Source organism: Crocuta crocuta, unplaced genomic scaffold, assembly GCF_008692635.1.
Source record: "Crocuta crocuta isolate KB4526 unplaced genomic scaffold, BGI_CrCroc_1.0 scaffold128, whole genome shotgun sequence".
NCBI classification, from domain to species: Eukaryota; Metazoa; Chordata; class Mammalia; order Carnivora; family Hyaenidae; genus Crocuta; species Crocuta crocuta.
Window position 1 is genome coordinate 4,813,814 of NW_027532232.1, and position 20,073 is coordinate 4,833,886.

A 20,073-nucleotide genomic window follows, 5' to 3' on the forward strand; every position below is an offset into this window, starting at 1 on the left:
TTTTTATTTTATTTCTAGGATAGAGAGAGACAGCGTGAACAGGGGAGGATCAGAGAGAGGGAGACACAGACTCTGAAACAGGCTCCAGGCTCTGAGCTGGCAGTCAGCACAGAGCCCGACGCGGGGCTCGAACCCACGAACCGCGAGATCATGACCTAAGCGAAAGTCGGACGCTTAACCAAGCCACCCAGGCGCCCCTAGTGTCCCACCACTTGAGGAAAGACAGTACTCTTAAACCACGCGAGAATTTATTCTGACTTAAAGGCCTGTTTTCCCTGTCCCATAAAACCTTAGACCTCCTTTCCCTGGATTCTCATTCTTTTTTAAAAGTTTATTACTTATCCTGAGAGAGACAGATACAGCATGAGTCAGGGAGGGGCAGAGAGAGGGAGATCCAGAATCTGAAGCAGGGTCCAGGCTCTGAGCTGTCAGCAGAGGGCCAGATGTGGGGCTCAAAATCATGAACTATGAGATCATGACAGGAGCTGAAGTTGGGTACTTAACCGACTAAGCCACCCAGGTGCCCCTTAGCACCCTCCATTTTATATCTCTTCGACTCAGATTACCGAATTTTGATGAAATTATCAGTTTTTAGGGAGAACTATATACATAACCACGATGGAACATGCTGTGAAGCCTCAGCATTCACATAAACAGACCCAGATTCAGAGAACTCGTTTTATTGCTATCAGTTTTAAAGCAATGAATCAAAACCAAATTCAACATTGTATCAGGGCTGCAACAAAACTCACACATACTTGAACCCCCACTTTGGGATCATACTGTGAAAAAGAGTATAGCGGATATTTAATAGCCACCCCATCTCAACTTTCAGAACAGTACTGGATTTCCTTCTGTCTTAATTCAAGCTGGGATTTCAGAGCTAGCTTAGCATTTGGGGGGGAAATTACCACTTAAGATGGTAGGAAGAAGAGACATCTCTTTTATCAATGGATAGGAAATAGAACTGGTGATATTTTAAATGTTTGCTTATTTTAGAGAGAGAAAGAAAGCCCGCGCACACGAGTGGAGGAGCGACAGAGATAAAGGGCAAGAGAGAATCCCAAGCAGGATCAGGCTGTCAGCACGGATCCAGATGTGGGGCTCAAACCCACCAACCGAGATCACGACCTGAGCCGAAATCTGGAGTTGGATGCTCAACTGACTTGAGCCACCCAGGTGCCTTTAACTGGCAGTGTTTTAACCGACAAAATCCTTTGTGCTTTCTCATACTCCTAACTTGGGCTACATTCTTGCTCAAAAAAGGGCCCCTGTTCCTAAAACCTGTCTCCCCGCGGGTTCCGCCGTGGCGGCTGCGGATCCCCAGGCAACGTCGTCTGCTGAAGACTCTGGACGCCCTTACCCGGCCTCAACTCCAGTCAGCCTCGATCATTGCAAACAGCTGGCTGAGCCTCTTCTTAACGTCAGGCTCGCTCGGGGCGCGGTAGGCCTTGGCGTGCACTCGGAGGTGTTCGGCCAGTTTCGACTTATAAATGAAGCCCTTGCCACAGTCGCCACAGGCAAACGGCCTCTCGGGCCTGTGTATGCGCTGGTGCCTCAGCATGTGTCCCTTCTCCCGGAAGTTCTTATCACACTCGGGACAGCGGAAGGGCCTCTCCCCTGTGTGCAGGCCTTGGTGGCTGAGCAGCTGCGCCTTCAGGCGGAAACGCTTGTCGCACTTGGGACACTGGAAGGGCTTCTCCCCCGTGTGCGTCCGGACGTGTTCGACGAGCTTGGACTGCTTGGCGAAGCCTTTGCCGCACTCGCAGGAGAAGGGCATCTGGCCGCCGTGCAGCAGCCGGTGGGCCTTCATGTCGGCCTTGACGCGGTAGCTCTTGCCACACTCGGGGCACTGGAAGGGCCTCTCGCCCGTGTGCAGGCGCTGGTGACTGAGCAGCTGCCCCTTGAGGCGGAAACTCCGGTCGCAGCTGGCGCAGCGGAAGGGCCGCTCGCCGCTGTGCACGCGGAAGTGCTCTGCGAGCTTGGACTGCCGCGTGAAGCCCTTGCCACACTCGGCGCACGAGAAGGGCCGCTCCTTGCTGTGGGTGCGCTGGTGGGCCTTCAGGACGCCCTTGAGGCGGAAGCTCTTGCCGCACTCGGCGCAGCGGAAGGGCCGCTCGCCGCTGTGCACTCTCTGGTGCTCGCGGAGCTTGCAGCGGTGCGCGAAGGCGCGGCCGCACTCGCCGCAGGAGAACGGCCGGTCGCCGCCGTGCCGCAGCCGGTGCGCTCTGAGCATGCTCGGCAGGCGGAAGCTCAGCCCGCACTCCGGGCACCGGAAGGGCTTCTCGTCCGTGTGCAGGCGCTGGTGCCTCAGCAGCTGTCCCCTCTGGCGGAAGCTCCGGCCGCAGTGGGCGCAGCGGAAGGGCCTCTCCCCGCTGTGCACCCGGGCGTGTTCCGCGAGCTTGCACCGCTTGGCGAAGCCCTTGCCGCACTTGGCGCAGGAGAAGGGCCTGCCGCCGCCGTGCACGCGCTGGTGGAGCTCCAGCAGGCCGCTCAGGCGGAAGCTCTCGCCGCACTCCGCGCAGCGGAAGGGCTGCTCTCCCGCGTGCACCCGGACGTGGCTCGCGAGCTCGGGCCCCGAGGCGAAGCGCTCCCCGCACTCGGGGCAGGAGAAGGGCATCTCCCCGGCAGGGCAGTGCTGGACAGCAGCCACGGCCCCCGGCCACGGCCCCGGCTTCCCTCCTGAGCCCACGCTGCCCCGCCCTGCGAAGAAGCCGTCGCCTTCTCCACAGGAGCCCAGCCTCCCCGCGCTGGGCTGGCCCTGGTGAGCCGGCAGGCTGTCCTTCGGAAGAGCGTGCTGGTCACATCCGGGGCACTGGGAAGGCCTCTCCCCTCTGTGCCGGAGGCGGTGGCCGAGAAGGGTCGGCCTGTGCGGGCCGCACAGTTTACATTCAGGGCCCTGCAGGGCGCTCGTCCCCGCGTGTACAGCCAGATGCCTGAGCAAATACCGCTTCCGGTGGAAGCTCCGCCCACAGTCGTGACACCCGAAGCGCCTCTGGCCCTGAGCGATGCTCCGCTGTTGCTGTGGATCAGCCTGTTTGCTTAATTTCTTCCAGGGCCTACACGGCTGGTCCCTCAAGTGGCTCCTCTGGTGCTTCTCTAAGTGGTTCTTCTTCCAAAAGCTTTCCTCACAGACAGCGCGAGGGTGTTGGGTGCCCTCCCAAGAGGGGACCTCCTGGAAGGCAGGGGGACCCAGAGTTCTGGGACTTGGGGTGCCTTCTCTCTGGGTAGGTTCCCTGCAGCTGGGGACTACTGGAATTGGAGCCCGGGTGTCATGTCCGTGTGGGTTCATGAGGGCGATGCTCCCAGCAGGCCTGAGGGAAGCACCGGCCCTTTCTCCTAGTGACGGTTCAGAGGAGCACTGGCCGTGTAGGGCATCTCCTTGGAACCGGCATTTAGCTTCTCCTGAATTCACAGCTTGCTGGCTTCCTGAAATGGAGAACAAAAATTCAGTCAGTATTCCTGTTTGTGTCATGACTAAAGGTTTATGTCACCAGGAAGGGAGCAGTAACAGTGACTCTAGTGGCCTAGGAACCCAGCTACCACGGAGCTCCACAACCAAGGACATTTCATTGTGGTTCCATTTAGTGATTAGGAGTTTGCTGAGAGTCTGCTGAAACTAAACCAAAACCAAACCAAACCAAAACAAAACAACTATCTTAAAAGAGGAAAATACAGGAGCGCTTGGCTGGCTCAGTCCAAAGAGCATGCCACTCTTGATCTCAAGGTCATCAGTTTGAGCCCCACGTTGGGTATAGAGATTACATAAATAAATAAAACTTAAAAAAAAAAAGAAACTATAGGTCTTAATAGGGCCTAAGCTCTGGAATCAGACTGTCTGGGTTTAAATCCCACCTCTCTGCTGTATAGCCTCTGTCAAGTTAATCTCTCTTGGCTTTGGTTCCTTCTCTCCTAGAAACAGGGAAACAACAGGACATATGATTGTCATGATTATTAAGTGAGTTCCTGCATTTGTTGAGCATGTGTCTGGCATACTGCACACCCCACAAGTGCTCACCACCATTATGACTACAGGACCATCCATCTTGTGCCGTTTGGATGTGGAGGGGTTTCTGTGGTCAAGATGATGACAGTATCACTAATAGACCCTAACACCATGGTCCCATGTGACCCAGGGGCTGTCCCTCAGGCTAGGCACCAGGGCCTGGGCTCTATTCCCCCCTCCTCACCCCTATTCCCACCAACCTTTTAAAAATGTTTCTTGGAAGAATTGATAACAGATGGTAAAAAGTGAAAGAATCTGTAAAGCAAAACTCCTTTACTGTCCAGAAAGCAGCAGCAACAAACTAAGCAAACTGAACACATTTCTTGGAATGATGCTCCCATTGGTTTTCTCATCCCATACTTTAATGCTGACTTTTAAGAATCGAAAAATTTCAGACTCTCCTACCATAATAATAAACAACAGAGGAGAGCTAAATTTTAGGTGTTCAAGTAGAGACAACAGTTCCCAGACAGGAAAGAAGCAAATCTGATCACTAGGATTTAGATAACCAGTCTCGGATTCCCACTACCAGCCTGCCCCACACCGCCCTGCCTACGAACTATAGTGCCCATTTACTGAGCTCTTCCTGTGTGCCCGGTATTTTAACACTTTATATATGTTAACCTATTTAAACCTGTAATGTAGGTCCTTTTATCATTTTCATTTCATAGGCCAGGAAATTGCAATATCGGGAGGTTGAATAACTTACCCAAGCAGACCCGGAAAAGGCAAGATCCAGACTCAGAGTCCAGGACCCACACTCCTAACCACTGTGCTTTACTGCCTTTCTCTAGAATATGCCAGACATCAAGCCTCAGGCTAGCCAGACAGGAAGACAAGATCAGAGAACGGGAACGAAGTCACCTGAATGTGGTGCCTTAAGGAAAAGGCTCTAATTTCTCAATACTCACGCCAAAACAGATGTCCCTCAACAACCGGATCAAAATGCAGATCAGCTGAAGAGCAAATTATGTTTCCTGATTTCTGTGATTCTCCCCAGTTCTTGAAGAAATCTCTCCCCTGTTCAATCCATGATATTAGTTCTGGTTTGGAAAGTCCATCATCTGTGCAAAGAAGTCAGACAGGGTAGTTTGGTTTCTTTGAGCACTAAATTTAAAGCACACTGAGTTGGTTTTAAATGTTTAAAATATATTTCTGCGAAAATGTAGGAGAAGAGATGTCAAAAATAGATTATAGGTTTACACAAAGAGGAGTAAAACTGCCCACACATCCTAAAAGTTCTTCCTAATCTGTCTGGACCTGCTAAATCAGTTGTACTGTTTAAATCCTGTCTCGGTCCCCATATGTCTAGCAATATGTATTTAGTCATGGGTTTCATAAAAATCACTAGTAGGATGCTTTGAGAATGGTGGAACAGCCCTGGAGACACCATGGGAAGAGTAGGAGATGGAAAAATAAGAACTGGAATGCCTGTCCTAGGAAATTTCAAAGTAGGTAGCTCCAGCTAAAATACTGTCAGAAGTTCTCTGGTGACAGTGCTAATCACGACCCTAAACATGGGTAGAGTTCTGTTAGAATAAAAAGGGTTGTAAGCAGTGAATAAGCAGATGAAAATACTTATAAGATTCTCTACTATATGACTCCCATTTCCCAAAAGAAATATTTACTTTATTTATTTTCAAGTAAAACTTTCTTTCCATAAAATATATTTGACAGAACCTAAAGTATGCTTGACAGATGCCTAAAGGGAGATCAGTTATGGTTCCAATCAGAGAAAGAGGGTAAGCTGGGTAATGTCTGCCCCAAGAATGAAATGTCAGAGTGGTATAATACATGTGGAGACAGACCGCTCTGTTCTAGATTCCTCCTTGCCCTCTGAAATCTGACTTCAATCCCAAAAGAATCCTAAGATTGCCCTCATGAGAAATGGAATCATTATCTTTTGTTTAAATCAATACACCTATTCTCAATCTTCATCTGCTGAAATCCCAGCATCCTTTAAAATAAAAGTATTTTTCCAAAAGTAAAGCCTGGGTGACTCAGTCAGTTAAGTGTCCAACTTTGGCTCAGGTAATGATCTCACAGTCTTGTGAGTTCAAGCTCCACATTGGGCTTTGCGCTGACAGTGTAGAGCCTGCTTGGTATTGTCTCTCCCTCTCTCTCTCTGCCTCTCCCCAGCTTGGGCTCTCTCTCTCAGAATGAATAAATAAACTTTAATAGAATTAAAAAATAAATAAAATAAAATGAATTGAAGAAAACAATTTATTGTTTCAATTATTCAACAATTTATTGTTCAATTTTCAAAAAAATAAACTATTTATTATTAAAAAATAAATAAAATAAATTGAAGAAAACAATTCAATTTATAATAATACCAAAAAGAATAAAACACTGAGGAATAAATTTAATAAAAGAAATCCAAGACTTATATAATAAAAACTATAAAATATTGTTGAAAGAATTTTTGTCACAAATAAATGGAAAGACATCCCATGTTCATGAATAGGAACCATTAATATTGTTAAAATGACAATATTCCCTAAATCCCATCTGCTTTTTTTCTTTTAGAAATTGACAAATTGATCCTAAAAGTAATGGTAATAAAAAAGACAAACATATATAGATCAATGAAACAGTATTGAGAATCCACAAATAAACCTCTACATTTATGGCAAACTGATTTTCCAAAAGAGTGCCAAGAGAATTCAATGGGGGGAAGACTTTTTAACAAATGGTATTGGGGCAACTGGATATCCATATGAAAAGAAGTTGGATCCCTACTTCACGTCATACACAAAAATTAATTCAAAAGGGATCAAAGACCTAAATGTAAGCAATGAAACTATAAACCTCTTAGAAGAAAACATAGGAGTGAATCTTTGTGACTTTGGATTAGACAATGGTTTCTTAAGTATGACAGCAAAAGCTCAAACAACACAAGAAAAAGAAGCTGGACTTCATGAAAATTGCAAACTTTTGTGCTTCAAAGGATATCATCAAGAAAGTGAACAGGGGCACCTGGGTTGCTCATTCAGTTGAGCATCCAACTTTGGGTTCAGGTCATGATCTCAAGGTTCCTGAGAAGAGAGGTCAAAAAACAGCTCGGAGTCTGCTTGGGATCCTCTGTCCTTCCCCTCTCTCTGCCCCTCCCCGACTCATGTACACGCACTTGCTCGCTCTCTCAAAAAATTTAAAAAATTAGGGGCGCCTGGGTGGCTCAGTCGGGTAAGTGTCTGACTTCAGCTCAGGGCATGATCTCACAGTTCGTGGGTTCGAGCCCCATGTTGGGCGCTGTGCTGACTGCCAGCTCAGAGCCTGGAGCCTGTTTCAGATTCTGTGTCTCCGTCTCTCTCTGACCCTGCTCATGCTGTCTCTCTCTCTCTCTCAGGAACAAATAATTTAAAATTTTTTTTTAATTTTTTAAATAAAAAAAAAAGTGAAGAGAAAACTCATAGAATGTGAGAAAATTATCTGTGAATCATATATCTGATAAGGGTCTAGTATCCAGAACAAATAGAGAACTCTTTTTTTTTCTTAATAGCTCAACGTGGGGCCCAACACAGGGCTTGAACTCACAACCCTGAGATCAAGATCTGAGATGAGATCAATAGTCAGATGTTTAACTGACTGAGCCACCCAGGCACCCTACCAGTAGAGAACTCTTAAAACTCAATAATAAAACCACAAATAAACCAGTTTAAAAATAGGCAAAGTAGGGGCGCCTGGGTGGCTTAGTCGGTTAAGCGTCCGACTTTCGCTTAGGTCATGATCTCGTGGTTCGTGGGTTCGAGCCCTGCGTCGGGCTCTGTGCTGACTGCCAGCTCAGAGCCTGGAGCCTGTTTCAGAGTCTGTGACTCCCTCTCTCTCTGACCCTCCCCTGCTCATGCTGTCTCTCTCTCTCTCTCTCCTGGAAATAAATAAAACATTAAAAAAAAAAAATAGGCAAAGTATTTGAACAGATATTTCTCCTAAGAAGATATACAAATGAAAAGATGTTTACCATGATTAGCTGTTGAGGAAATTCAAATCAAAACCACAATGATATACCACTTCGCATCCATTTAATCCTGATGTTTGGAACATTCTTTCTGGGTGGAACAGGGTGGATGATAATAAAATTATCTTTCTTTCTCTATAGATTCAATTACTTTAATTCGTTCTTCAGTAAAAATAAAAATATGTAATATCTTAGAATATATGTTTTAGAAACAACACTCTATATGTAAAGCTTAGAAAACTTAATTATAGTAAAGGAATAGAATAGAAAGTATTAGAAACCTTACGATAGAAAGGAAATGGTATGGCTGTTGAGAGCTGGCAGGAGAGGTGACACAAAGTACAGGAGAACTAATCACCGTATCTTCATACACTGAAGGAATCAAGAAATCTAATATGAAGTTGATGGGACATGGTCTAGAAGTTTATTATTTAAATTATAAAGTTAGCCAATAAAAGCATGGAAAAAAACCCTCAAAATTTGGAGAAAAGGGAAAAAAGGAGATAGAAGAAAGATCATATGAGTGAATGCCTCATTTTTCACAGTAATGAGTTAATGCTGTCTAAATGCAATAAATCAAGAAATCGAGATGTAAGCATGATAGTTAGATTGGAGGAAACCAGAGTAAGAACTAAAACAGAAAAAGTTAGATGTGGTTGCCTTGGGGAATGAACTGAGTGCAGGAGTGTGGATGAAGCAGAGACTTTATCATTCAACTGACACTTCTCTGAACAGACTGATTTTTAAAAACCACATTTGATAAATTTAAAAATACATATAAAGACCAAGTAAGGAAGAAGACTAAAAAGAACACCCATGGAGCGCCTGGGTGGCTCAGTAGGTTAAGTGTCTGACTTCGGCTCAGGTCATGATCTCACCGTTTGTGAGATCAAGCCCCATGTTGGGATCTGTGCTGACAGCTCAGAGCCTGGAGCCTGCTTCTGATTCTGTGTCTCCCTCTCTCTGCCCCTCCCCTGCTCACACTCTGTCTCTGTCTCTCAAAAATGAATAAATGTTAGGGGCGCCNTAAATAAATGTTAAAAAAAAAAAAAAAAAAAGAAAACATGTTAAAAGAAAAAAAATAATTAAAAAAAAAAAACCAAAACAACTTAAAAAGAACACTTATTACAATAACCAGGCAGAGATAGCCCCTGTTAAACATCTCAGGATAGAGCCTTACAAAATCTCACTGCAGGGAAATATTGTAGCTTTTCTGAGTTATACAGACTCCACTTTAATAGATGACAAGTAGAAACACTCTAGGGTAAAGATAATATGGGTATGTTATGGATATGAGCTAGGAGTGCTCCTGTATGGATATCCTGGCACTCTGTGAGTATGACTAAAAGTCTTGATTCCTGATGTATTTGGTCACCTCTGACCACCACACATCAAACAGTCTTAAATAGTCTCATGTGACAGTATCTACCCAGGAATAAGGATGAACAGTGCCTGCAGAAGTGTTAACACAGGACTCTGGGTTAAAAATATATATATATATATATATACTTTTCTGAGTTAATTTCTGAGAAATCTGGACACCTAAAAAACAGAATTAAGTGGCCAAGACCTCTTTCAGGCCCAGTTCGATGACCCACCCACAAAATCAAGCACTTCTCACCTAGAGAAACAAGAATCTCATAATTGGTTCTCATTACATGCTTGTAAAGCTCCTTCTGCCACGCCTCCAGACTCTTCCATTCTTGCTCAGAGAAATAAATGGCAACATCTTCAAAAGTCAGAGGTAACTGAAATTACAGACATAATACAGTCATTATTGCTTCAAAATGATTTCAGCTCCTTCTCATCAATTTATTTTCTTTCTTGTTCAAGTACAAAGCTACCCTCAACATAGGGCTTGAACTCTGAACCCTGAGATCGAGAATCACCTGCTACCCACTGGGCAACCAGGCACCCCTGCTTTTCATCAATATAAAAGATTTTTGTAGAGGCGCCTAGGTGGCTCAGTCGGTTAAGCATCCGACTTCGGCTCAGGTCATGATCTCACAATCCATGGGTTTGAGCCCCGCATTGGGCTCTGTGCTGACAGCACAGAGCCTGGAGACTTTCAGATTCTGTCTCACTCTCTCTCTGCTCCCCTGCTTGCTATCTGTCTCTCAAAATAAAATAAAGACATAAAACTTTTTTTGTAGTGGACCCTGTTTTTGTGTATTTCAGCAGCTTCCTCGAGAACTGCTCCTCCCCCTATTCCAACCACGTGGTTTTGTTAACTGCTACACCTTCCATGGTTACTTATGCCCGTTCGAGCTGTATGTGCATATGTATAGAATATTTTTCTTCTTTTAAAAATGAAAGTGGGAATAAACCACTGTGTAACTTTATTCACTTAATATGTCGCAGGTATCTTTCCAGGTCAATAGTGTACAGGCAAAACCAGATTTTTGCAAATTGCATTATATTCCATTGCATGGCTACATATACCCCATGGGTGGGACATATAGTTTCCATTTCATTTATAAATGACAAACAATGCTCTGATATGCTTCCTGATATACTAAGGCTTTTATCTCTGTAAGATAAAGCATAAAAAGGGGAACTACTAAATCAGAAGGTATAAACATGTTCAGTTCAATAAATACCACTAGATTGCCTTCCAAAAAGAATCCAGCACTTTTGCCCTTTTGCTAATGAGACTTACTTCTTTGCCCCTTTGCCAGCACAGGATGTTTTTAAACTTTAAAAAAAATTTTTTTGCCCATTACATGGGCAAAAAATTATATTTCATTGCTGTAATTTATATTCATTTGTGAGGCTTAACATTCTTTTCATACTTGTTGGGTGTGGGGGCATTCCAGTATCTTTGTACGTCTGTTCACATCCTTTGCTCAACATTCTCATGGACTTGTATAATTTGAATGGACTTCTTTATATTAGGGTTAATCATCCTTTTATTGACTAGCAAACATTTTCTCCCCCAGTCGTTTGTATGGATTTGATCTTCTGCCAAATAGAGCATTTTGAGCCTTTTATTTGATCTGTCAGTCTTTTCCATAGTTTCCAGCTTTTTTAAATTAAAAAAAATTGTTTTTTAATATTTGGTTTTTTTTTTAATTTTTTAATGTTTTATTTATTTCTAGGAGAGAGAGAGAGAGACAGCGTGAGCAGGGGAGGGTCAGAGAGAGAGGGAGTCACAGACTGAAGCAGCCTCCAGGCTCTGAGCTGGCAGTCAGCACAGAGCCCGACGCGGGGCACAAACCCACGAACTGAGAGATCATGACCTAAGCGAAAGTCGGACGCTTAACCGACTAAGCCACCCAGGCGCCCCTTTAATATTTGTTTTTGAGAGAGACAGAATGTGAGACTGAGCCACCCTGGTGCCCCCATGGTTTCCAGCTTTTTAAGTGTCCTCCATATCAAAAAGTTATACAAATATTCTACTAATATTTTTTGTCCTTAGATTTGCAATTTAATTCTATAGATGAGGGGTACCTGGGTGGCTCAGTCCATTGAGGTTCTGGCTGTTGATTTTGGCTCAGGTCATGATCTCACAGTTCATGAGATGGAGCCCTGCATCGAGCTCAGTGCTGACAGTGGAAAGCCTGCTTGGGATTCTCTTTCTGTGCCCCTCTCCTGCTCGCACAGTTTCTCTCAAAATAAATAAGTAAATACTAAAAAAAAAATAAATCAGCATGGAGGGCACTTGTGGGGATGAGCACTGGGTGTTATATGGAAACCAACTTGACAATAAAGTACTTAAAAAAAATAAATAAAAATAAATAAACCAAAGAAAATTTTCCAGATGAGATTGGCATCTTTGATACATACGGAGAGCCAATCCCACACCTTTAAATATGCCATCCTTTCTCCTTAGATTGGACTGCCAACTAATCTTTGCATATATTGGATTTTCATAAATATGTGAATCTATATATTCTCTTATACTTTGTTTACCTATCTGGTTACGGTACCTGTGCAATACTGTAATCCTGGGATGACAAGTCTCACCCTCACTTCACATTCGTTTCCAAGTTACTGCTGTAAATTTCTGGATATTTGTTCTTCCTCATAAACTCCAAAACTGTTTCATCCAACAATAAAAAGTGCATTGGGATTCAGTTCGGACTCCATTCACCGTACATATGGATTTAGGAAGGACTGACCTCACCTAGGAACATGTTCTACCTTCCATTTATTTGGTCCCGCCTGCTAACCTTAATGACTTAATTCTCTTCTTCATAAATGTTCGGAGTCCTTTTTATTAACTTTATTTCTGGTATTCTGTGGTCTTTCCAACAACTGGAAGTAAGATCACCCCTTTTGGGGTGCCATTTGAAATGAGTCATGATCTCGCGGTTCGTGGGTTCGAGCCCCGCGTCGGGCTTTGTGCTGACTGCCAGCTCAGAGCCTGGAGCCTATTTCAGTCTGTGACTCCCTCTCTCTCTGACCCTACCCTGCTTACGCTGTCTCTCCCTCTCTCTCTCCTAGAAATAAATAAAAAACATTTAAAAAAAAAATAAAAAATGAAAATAAAAGAAGTTACTGAGGGGCGCCTGGGTGGCTTAGTCGGTTGGGCGTCCGACTTTCGCTTAGGTCATGATCTCGTGGTTTGTGGGTTTGAGCCCCGCATCGGGCTCTGTGCTGACTGCCAGCCCAGAGCTTGGAGCCTGTTTCAGAGTCTGTGACTCCCTCTCTCTCTCTGACCCTCCCCTGCTCACACTGTCTCTCTCTCTCTCCTAGAAATTAAAACATTAAAAATTTTTTTTTTTTAAAAAAGAAAAAAATAAAAGAAGTTACTGAGTTTTGTAAACTTAGTCTGTATCCAATTACTGTAACATATTGTTTGTCAATCCTATTAAGCTTATGGTGGGATACAGTAAAAATTTTCAAAGATAATTTCTCCCTCTTCCACACTGCTTTATTCTTATATTATTATACTTTTTCAGGAGAACCTCTTTTGTGGCTTTAGGGTTTAATATCTTGAAAACTTTTCCTATTCTATGATTATAAAATATTCTTAAATTCTTCATAACATTCTTATAACTTTCATTAGACTTAGACCTTTTTTTCCATATGGAACCTACTTATGTGTAACATAACAGGGAGGAATATAATTCTTTTTCCAAGTGGATATTCAGTTATCACAAAACTTAAAGAACAGTCTATTCTTTCACCATTGATTTGGGATCATTCTTCATTAATGAAGCTTTCATTTATACTTGAATCCATTTTTGCTCCAATATCGCAGTTTAATTCTTACAGTTTTATTAGATATTTTGCCTTCAGAGACAGAGGGAGTCACAGACTGAAACAGGCTCGAGGCTCTGAGCTGGCAGTCAGCATAGAGCCCGACGCGGGGCTCGAACCCACGAACCGCGAGATCATGACCTAAGCGAAAGTCGGACGCTTAACCGACTAAGCTACCCAGGCGCCCCTTGAACAGTCTATTCTTTCACCATTGATTTGGGATCATTCTTCATTAATGAAGCTTTCATTTATACTTGAATCCATTTTTGCTCCAATATCGCAGTTTAATTCTTACAGTTTTATTAGATATTTTGCCTTTTAAGTGGTCATGGCCATCAACAACCGCACTCCATCATTTCACACAGGACAATGTCTTGACTTTTCTTGTCTGTTTTCTCTTCTACATAAAAAGGAAAGGTATTTTGTCAAATTTATACAAATTCTAATGGGATTCTGATAGGAATATGCTTGATATATTAATTTGGGAAGAACATTTCTCTCATCTTTCTAGACATTTTTATGTGCTTTAGTAAAATTAGTTTTCTTCATACAGATTTTACATTATTCTGAATAGGCTCATTCCTAGGGACTGTAGAGTTTTTGTTGCTACCATGTTTGGGGTTTTTTTCCCACTAAATTTTCTAATTATGAAAAATTGGGAAGCTAATTTTTGTGTTTATTCTAGAAATGAATTCCCATGTTGCCTAACACTTTAGTTGATTACCTTTTAGTATCTATACAGAGAAAGAGATCTGCAAATAAACATTTCTTTTGACTATTTAAGCCTATAATTTCTTCTTCTTCTTATTGTATTGGCTGGAATGATGTTGAATACTAGTGATGATAACATGTATCTAAGGTTTATAACAAGAAGCATGTAAATTATATATTTGTTAAAATACTCTACATTAAATGCAAATTCTGTTTCCTTTTCTCTTTTTAAAGTTACATTTAATGTGGAAACTAATTTGACAATAAACTATTAAAAAAAAAAAGTCTGCTTAAAAAAAAAATAAAGTTACATTTAAGACTTTTTTTAATGTTTTATTTATTTCTGAGAGAGAGAGAGAGAGGCAGGGTAAGCAGGGGAGGGTCAGAGAGAGAGAAACACAGAATTTGAAACAGGCTCCAAGCTCTGAGCTAACTGTCAGCACAGAGTCTGATGCAGGGCTCGAACCCACAAACCGTGAGATCATGACCTGAGCCGAAGTCGGACGCTTAACCGACTGAACCACCCAGGCGCCCCAAGACTTTTATTCTTTTCAGGTAATTTCTACACCCAATGTGGGGCTTGAGCTCACAACCCTGAGATCAAGAGTCACATGTCCCAATGACTGAGCCAGCCAGGAGCCCCTATTGCTTTCTTAAGTTTTTAAAAAATTTATTTGAGAGAGACAGAGAGTACAAGCGAGGAAGTGGCAGAGAGAGACGAAGAGAGAATCCCAAGCAGGTTCCCCATTGTCAGCACAGAGCCTGATGTGGGGCTGGAACTCAAGAAACTACGAGATCATGACCTGAGCTGAAATCGAGTCAGAGGTTCAACCAACTGGGCCACCCAAGAGGCCTCTGTTGTTTCCTTTATTTCAGTTTTAACTCCCGATGTTCTGCCATGTGTTTATTTCCTATGGGTATTAAAGTACAGCTTGTTTCAGCTTTTATTTTTACTCATCTTTTTGTTATACTGAATATGAAACTTAGATTTACATTTTTAAAAATCTAATAATTCTTTTACACTTAAATCAGAAATTAAGTTTCATTTCTGCTATGTTTTTAAGATGTGAATTTGTCCTAACATAATTGATAAAGAAATAATAAAATTGGGTACCTAGGTGGCTCAGTACATTGAGCATTCGACTTCAGCTCAGGTCATGATCTTATGGACCATGAGTTCAAGCCCCGATTCAGACTATACTGACAGCTCAGAGCCTGGAGCCTGCTTCGGATTCTGTGTCTCTGTCTGTCTGCCCCTCCCCTGCTCATGTTCTCTCTCTCAAAAACAAACAAACATTAAAAAATAATAATAATAATAATTTGTCACAAAATTTTATACTTGCTTATATGCAATTCTGTCAGCGAAAAACTCTCGGTCGGTTCTACATTAGGAAAATCTGACCCCACAAAGGACGTCTGGCAATGTCTGGAGACATTTTTATTAGGATTGAGCAGGGATTGCTACTTGCATCTAGTGGATACTGATAAACATCCTACAGTGAGCAAGATCGCCCCCCACAACACAAATTATCCAGTTACAGAATGTCAGCAGCGGCAAGGGTAACTGTGCCAGGTTGCCAAAGAGAGATGAGAAGGAATATACAAAACACGCCCACACACATACCCTTCAAGAATCCACCAGCTTCCTCAGATTACCCTGTTTTATGAGCCGGACCCATCCAAACCTGGTGTTAAAACTTTCCCTCTGGGGGCGCCTGGGTGGCTTAGTTGGTTGGGCGTCCGACTTTCGCTTAGGTCATGATCTCGTGGNCTTCGACCCACTTCCATAAGCAAATTTCAGGCAGTTTTTAAGAGTTTGTTTATTTTTTTATAATGTAACATGCTTAAGGGTGTGTTTTTATTAGGTTCCTAGCTTTTCTTTTTAACATGTCTCTGACAAACTTTTTAGGTGTTTTGTGTCTAAACACCATTCCTCCGGTAAGCTGTGGTTTTTATTACATGATGTTGCATTCCACTGTGATTTTTAGAAATGCTGTGATGTATTATAGAAGAAATGAACGCATGTTTTTGCTTAAAATATACTTATTCTCTTCTGATTAAATTCCTTACTNAAAAATGTTTTCAAGAAATGCTTAAAAAGCCTTCAGTATTCCTTTAATTTTCAGAAGTTTAAGATTCAGAAAATTAGAACATTATAACAAGTATCCTGATTGTTATCAGTATACTATTGATTTAACAACTTAACATTTTTCTTCAGATTTCCTCTGAATGAAATAAAATATGACAGATGAAACTCAAGTCTTTAGTTCTTCTTCAATATTTTTAAAAATCTTTTTAAGGGGCGCCTGGGTGGCTCAGTCAGTTGAGCGTCCGACTTCGGCTTAGGTCATGATCTCGCGGTTCGTGGGTTTGAGCCCCGCGTCGGGCTCTGTGCTNTAAAACATTAAAAAAAATCTTTTTAAAATTTATTTTTTAAAGTGTATTTATTTTGAGAGAGAAAGAGAGAGGGAGAGACACACACACACCTGGATGAGCAGGGGAGGGGTAGAGAGAGAATCCCAAGCTAATAATCCCAAATTATTAGTCCCAATGCGGGGCTCGGTCTTCCAAAAATGAGATCGTGACCTGGGCTGAAATCAAGTCAGATGCTTAACCAACTGAGCCACCCAGGTGACCTATCATTTTTTAAAAATATGAATTTATTTATTTTAATGTTTTTATTTATTTCTGAGAGAGAGAGACAGAGAGAGCATGAGTAGGGGAGGGTCAGAGAGAGAGGGAGACACAGAATCCGAAGCAGGCTCCAGGCTCTGAGCTGGCAGTCAAGCACAGAGCCCGACGCTGGGCTCGAACCCACAAACTACGAGATCATGACCTGAGCCGAAGTCAGATGTTTAACTGACTGAGCCACCCTGGTGCCCCAAATTTATTTTGAAAGAGAGAATGGCCATGGGGAAGGGGCAGAAAGAAAATCCCAAGAAGGCTCTACGCTGTTAGCACGGAGCCCAACTTGTGGCTCAATCTCACAAACTGTGAGATCATGACCACAGTCAAAATCAAGCGCTGGGAGCTCAACAGATTGAGCCACCGAAATGCCCCTTCAATATCTTATACTCAGTCCTCTTCTCTCTTCCAAGAAGTAAACATTATTGTATGTAACTTTTCAATTCATGTTTTTAATTTTTAAATACACATACATATCTATAAATATTACTTTGTCTTTTATGCACAAATGCTTTAGTATGCTGCAGCTTGGGTTTTTCATTCAACATTTTGAGATCTGTCCATGTTGATATATACAGAACTGATTTAACTTTGTGTCATGTTCCATTGTCTGAATATGTCACAATTTTTAATCCACTCTTTTATCCATTGACCATTTGCTTTCACTTCTGTGAACTGACCGTTCAGATCCTTTACCTAGATTTTTTACTGGGTCACTTGTCCTTTCATTTCTAGGATTTCTTTTCTTTTTTTAAAGTTTATTTATTTTCAGAGAGAGAGAGAGAGAGAGCACGCGCACAAGCAGGGGAGGGACAGAGAGAGGGAGAAGGAAAAATCCCAAAGAGGCTCCACGTCAACAGCGCAGAGCAGGACGCAAGGCTTGAGCTCACAGAGATCATGACTGGAGCCAAAACCTAGAGTCAGATGCTCAACTGACTGAGGCCCCCAGGTGCTCCTCATTTCTAGAATTTCTTTATATAACTTGTATATTGACTAATTGTTGACTAAATTAGATTACAAATACTTTCTCCTTGTGTTTTATCGTTTATTTTTTCTATTTTTTGAAGTTTATTTATTTATTTTGNGTTACAAATACTTTCTCCTTGTGTATGTTTTATCGTTTATTTTTTCTATTTTTTGAAGTTTATTTATTTATTTTGAGGGGAAGAGAGAATGAGCATGGGAGGGGTAGAGAGAGAAGGGGACAGAGGATCCAGAGAAGGTTCTGTGTTGACAGTAGAGAGCCCTACGCCCTAGAGGGCTCAAATTCACAAACCAAGAGATCATGACCTGAGCTGAAGTCGGATGCTCAACCTACTGAGCCACCCAGGTGCCTCATGTCTTATCTTTTAACTTTGTATCAATTTTTTTCTTGAGCCCTGCGTCACGCTCTGTGCTGTTGACGTGGAGCCTCTGTGGGATTTTCCCTCTCCCTCTCTGTCCCTCGCCTGCTTGTGCGCTCTCTCTCGCTCTTCCTCTCTCAAAATACATAAACTTAAAAAAAAGAAAAGAAATCCTAGAAATGAAAAGGACAAGTGACCCAGTAAAAAATCTAGGTAAAGGATCTGAACGGTCAGTTCACAGAAGTGAAAGCAAATGGTCAATGGATAAAAGAACGGATTAAAAATTGTGACATATTCAGACAATGGAACATGACACAAAGTTAAAATAAATCAGTTCTGTATACATCAACATGGACAGATCTCAAATTTTCTGTGTTTTAAGAAAATTTTCTACATCTAGTTTACAAAGATATTCTAAATTTTCTTCCAAAAGGCTTAAGTTTTACTTTTCATGTTTATATTTTAAATTTTACCTGGAATGTAATATTTTCTTTTTAAAAAATTTCAATGTTTATTTCTGAGAGACAGAGAGAAACAGAAAATGAGTGGGGGAAGGGCAGAGAGAGGGAGACACAGAATCTGAAGCAGGCTCCAGGCTCTGAGCTGTCAGCAGAGAGCCCCACGTACGGCTTGAACCCACGGACTGTGAGATCATGCCCCGAGTCGAAGTCGGACGCTTAACCGACTGAGCCACCCAGGCGCCTGATCCCTGACATTTCTTGACTTAAAAGCTGCATGACTCCAATCTCTGTCTCTGCTGTAATGGAGCGTTCTCCGCGTGTGTGTCTCGGTCTCCGTGCCTCTTCCTACAAAGATATCACATGGGATTAAGAACCTACCCTACTCTAGTACCATCTTCTCTTAACCAATTACATCTGCAACCACCTTACTTCTAAATAAGGTCACAATGTGAAGATCCAGAAAGGACATGAATCTTCGGGAGACGCTGTTCAACTCAACAGTCTGCCTCTGGGTTCTCTTTTGGTCCCCACTGCTCTGTGTGTCTACCTCTGCACAAAATAACACTGTTAATTCTATGGGCTTATAATAAGTTTTATTATCTGCTAGAGCAATTCCCCTTTCCTCGTTCTTTTTTCAGAATGATATTTTTGATCTTTATTTTTCCAAATGAAATTGAAAATCTGCTTATCTAAATTCACAAAAATCTTACTGCCATTCTGCTAAAACTGCAGTATATTTACATATTAACTTGGAAGAAAGGTGCCATCTTTTACTGTATTTGGTCTTTCCACCTATGGGCCTGGCTAGCTCCTATTTATTTAGATTTCTCCATGAAAGTGTTGCATGTCTTTGGAATACTTAATCCAAGGAATTCTGTTTTCTAAGCCGAGACTATTAATGCTATTTTGAAATAACCTCACGAATTCATTTAGTAATCAGAAAAAATGCTCACTATGAAAGTATGTAAGTTTGTTTTTTATTATATTAAAAAACATAATAAATGGCCATTCCTTCTAAACCTCAATTACAAAAAATATTAGTCAAAAACTGCTAAGTATTACTGTAACATTGTATTCTGCTTAGATTTTCATATCCTATTCTATTCCTCTGACCCGTCTTCCTTCTTACACTCAACATAAACGTTAGCAGGTGAATATTGTATCCAAGCCGCTGTCAGCCATCATTTCAACCACCCAGAATCTTAAATGTTTTAAAAACACTTGTTCTGGGGGTGCCTGGGTGGCTCAGTCGGTTAAGCATCTGCTTTTGGCTCAGGTCATGATGTCATGGTCCCTGGGTTCAAGCCCCGCGTCGGGCTCTGTGCGGACAGCGGAGAGCCTGGAGCCCGTTGCCTCCCTCTCTCTCTGCCTCTCCGGCGCTCACATTCTGTCTCGCTCTCTCCTTCACAAATTTTTAAAAAAATTTAAAAAATTGTTCTGAATTCAGTAACTGCCATGTGAAATTGGCTGAGCTTTAACACCCATCGTGAGTACCAGACCCGTTTCTCGCCTTTCCCTTGGCAGCCCCCGGCCACGCCCGGGCACCCCCGGCCCAGGCAGGGCCCGCTGCTGGGTCGGCCTGGTCCACGCTCAGCATGTTCGGGAGTGGGGCCACGTACGACCCCCGGCGGCCACCGGCTCCGTCCAGGGTCCAGACCTTACACTCGGAGCCTAGCGCGACCTCCAGACTCCAATGCACCCGTT

General features: G+C 42.6%; 1 protein-coding gene across 1 annotated transcript; it reads right to left on the reverse strand.

Annotated features, from left to right (window-relative positions):
• Positions 1-664: 664 nt before the first annotated feature.
• On the reverse strand, positions 665-15,625 carry ZNF786 (zinc finger protein 786). The gene is made up of 4 exons (XM_077778022.1): positions 15,537-15,625; positions 9,586-9,712; positions 4,918-5,070; positions 665-3,429 (listed from the first exon to the last, which is right to left on the reverse strand). Exons 2-4 carry the CDS (start codon positions 9,617-9,619, stop codon positions 1,370-1,372), a joined length of 2,247 nt encoding a protein of 748 aa, XP_077634148.1. The 5' UTR covers positions 9,620-9,712; positions 15,537-15,625; the 3' UTR covers positions 665-1,369.
• Between the last annotated feature and the right edge of the window lie 4,448 nt (positions 15,626-20,073).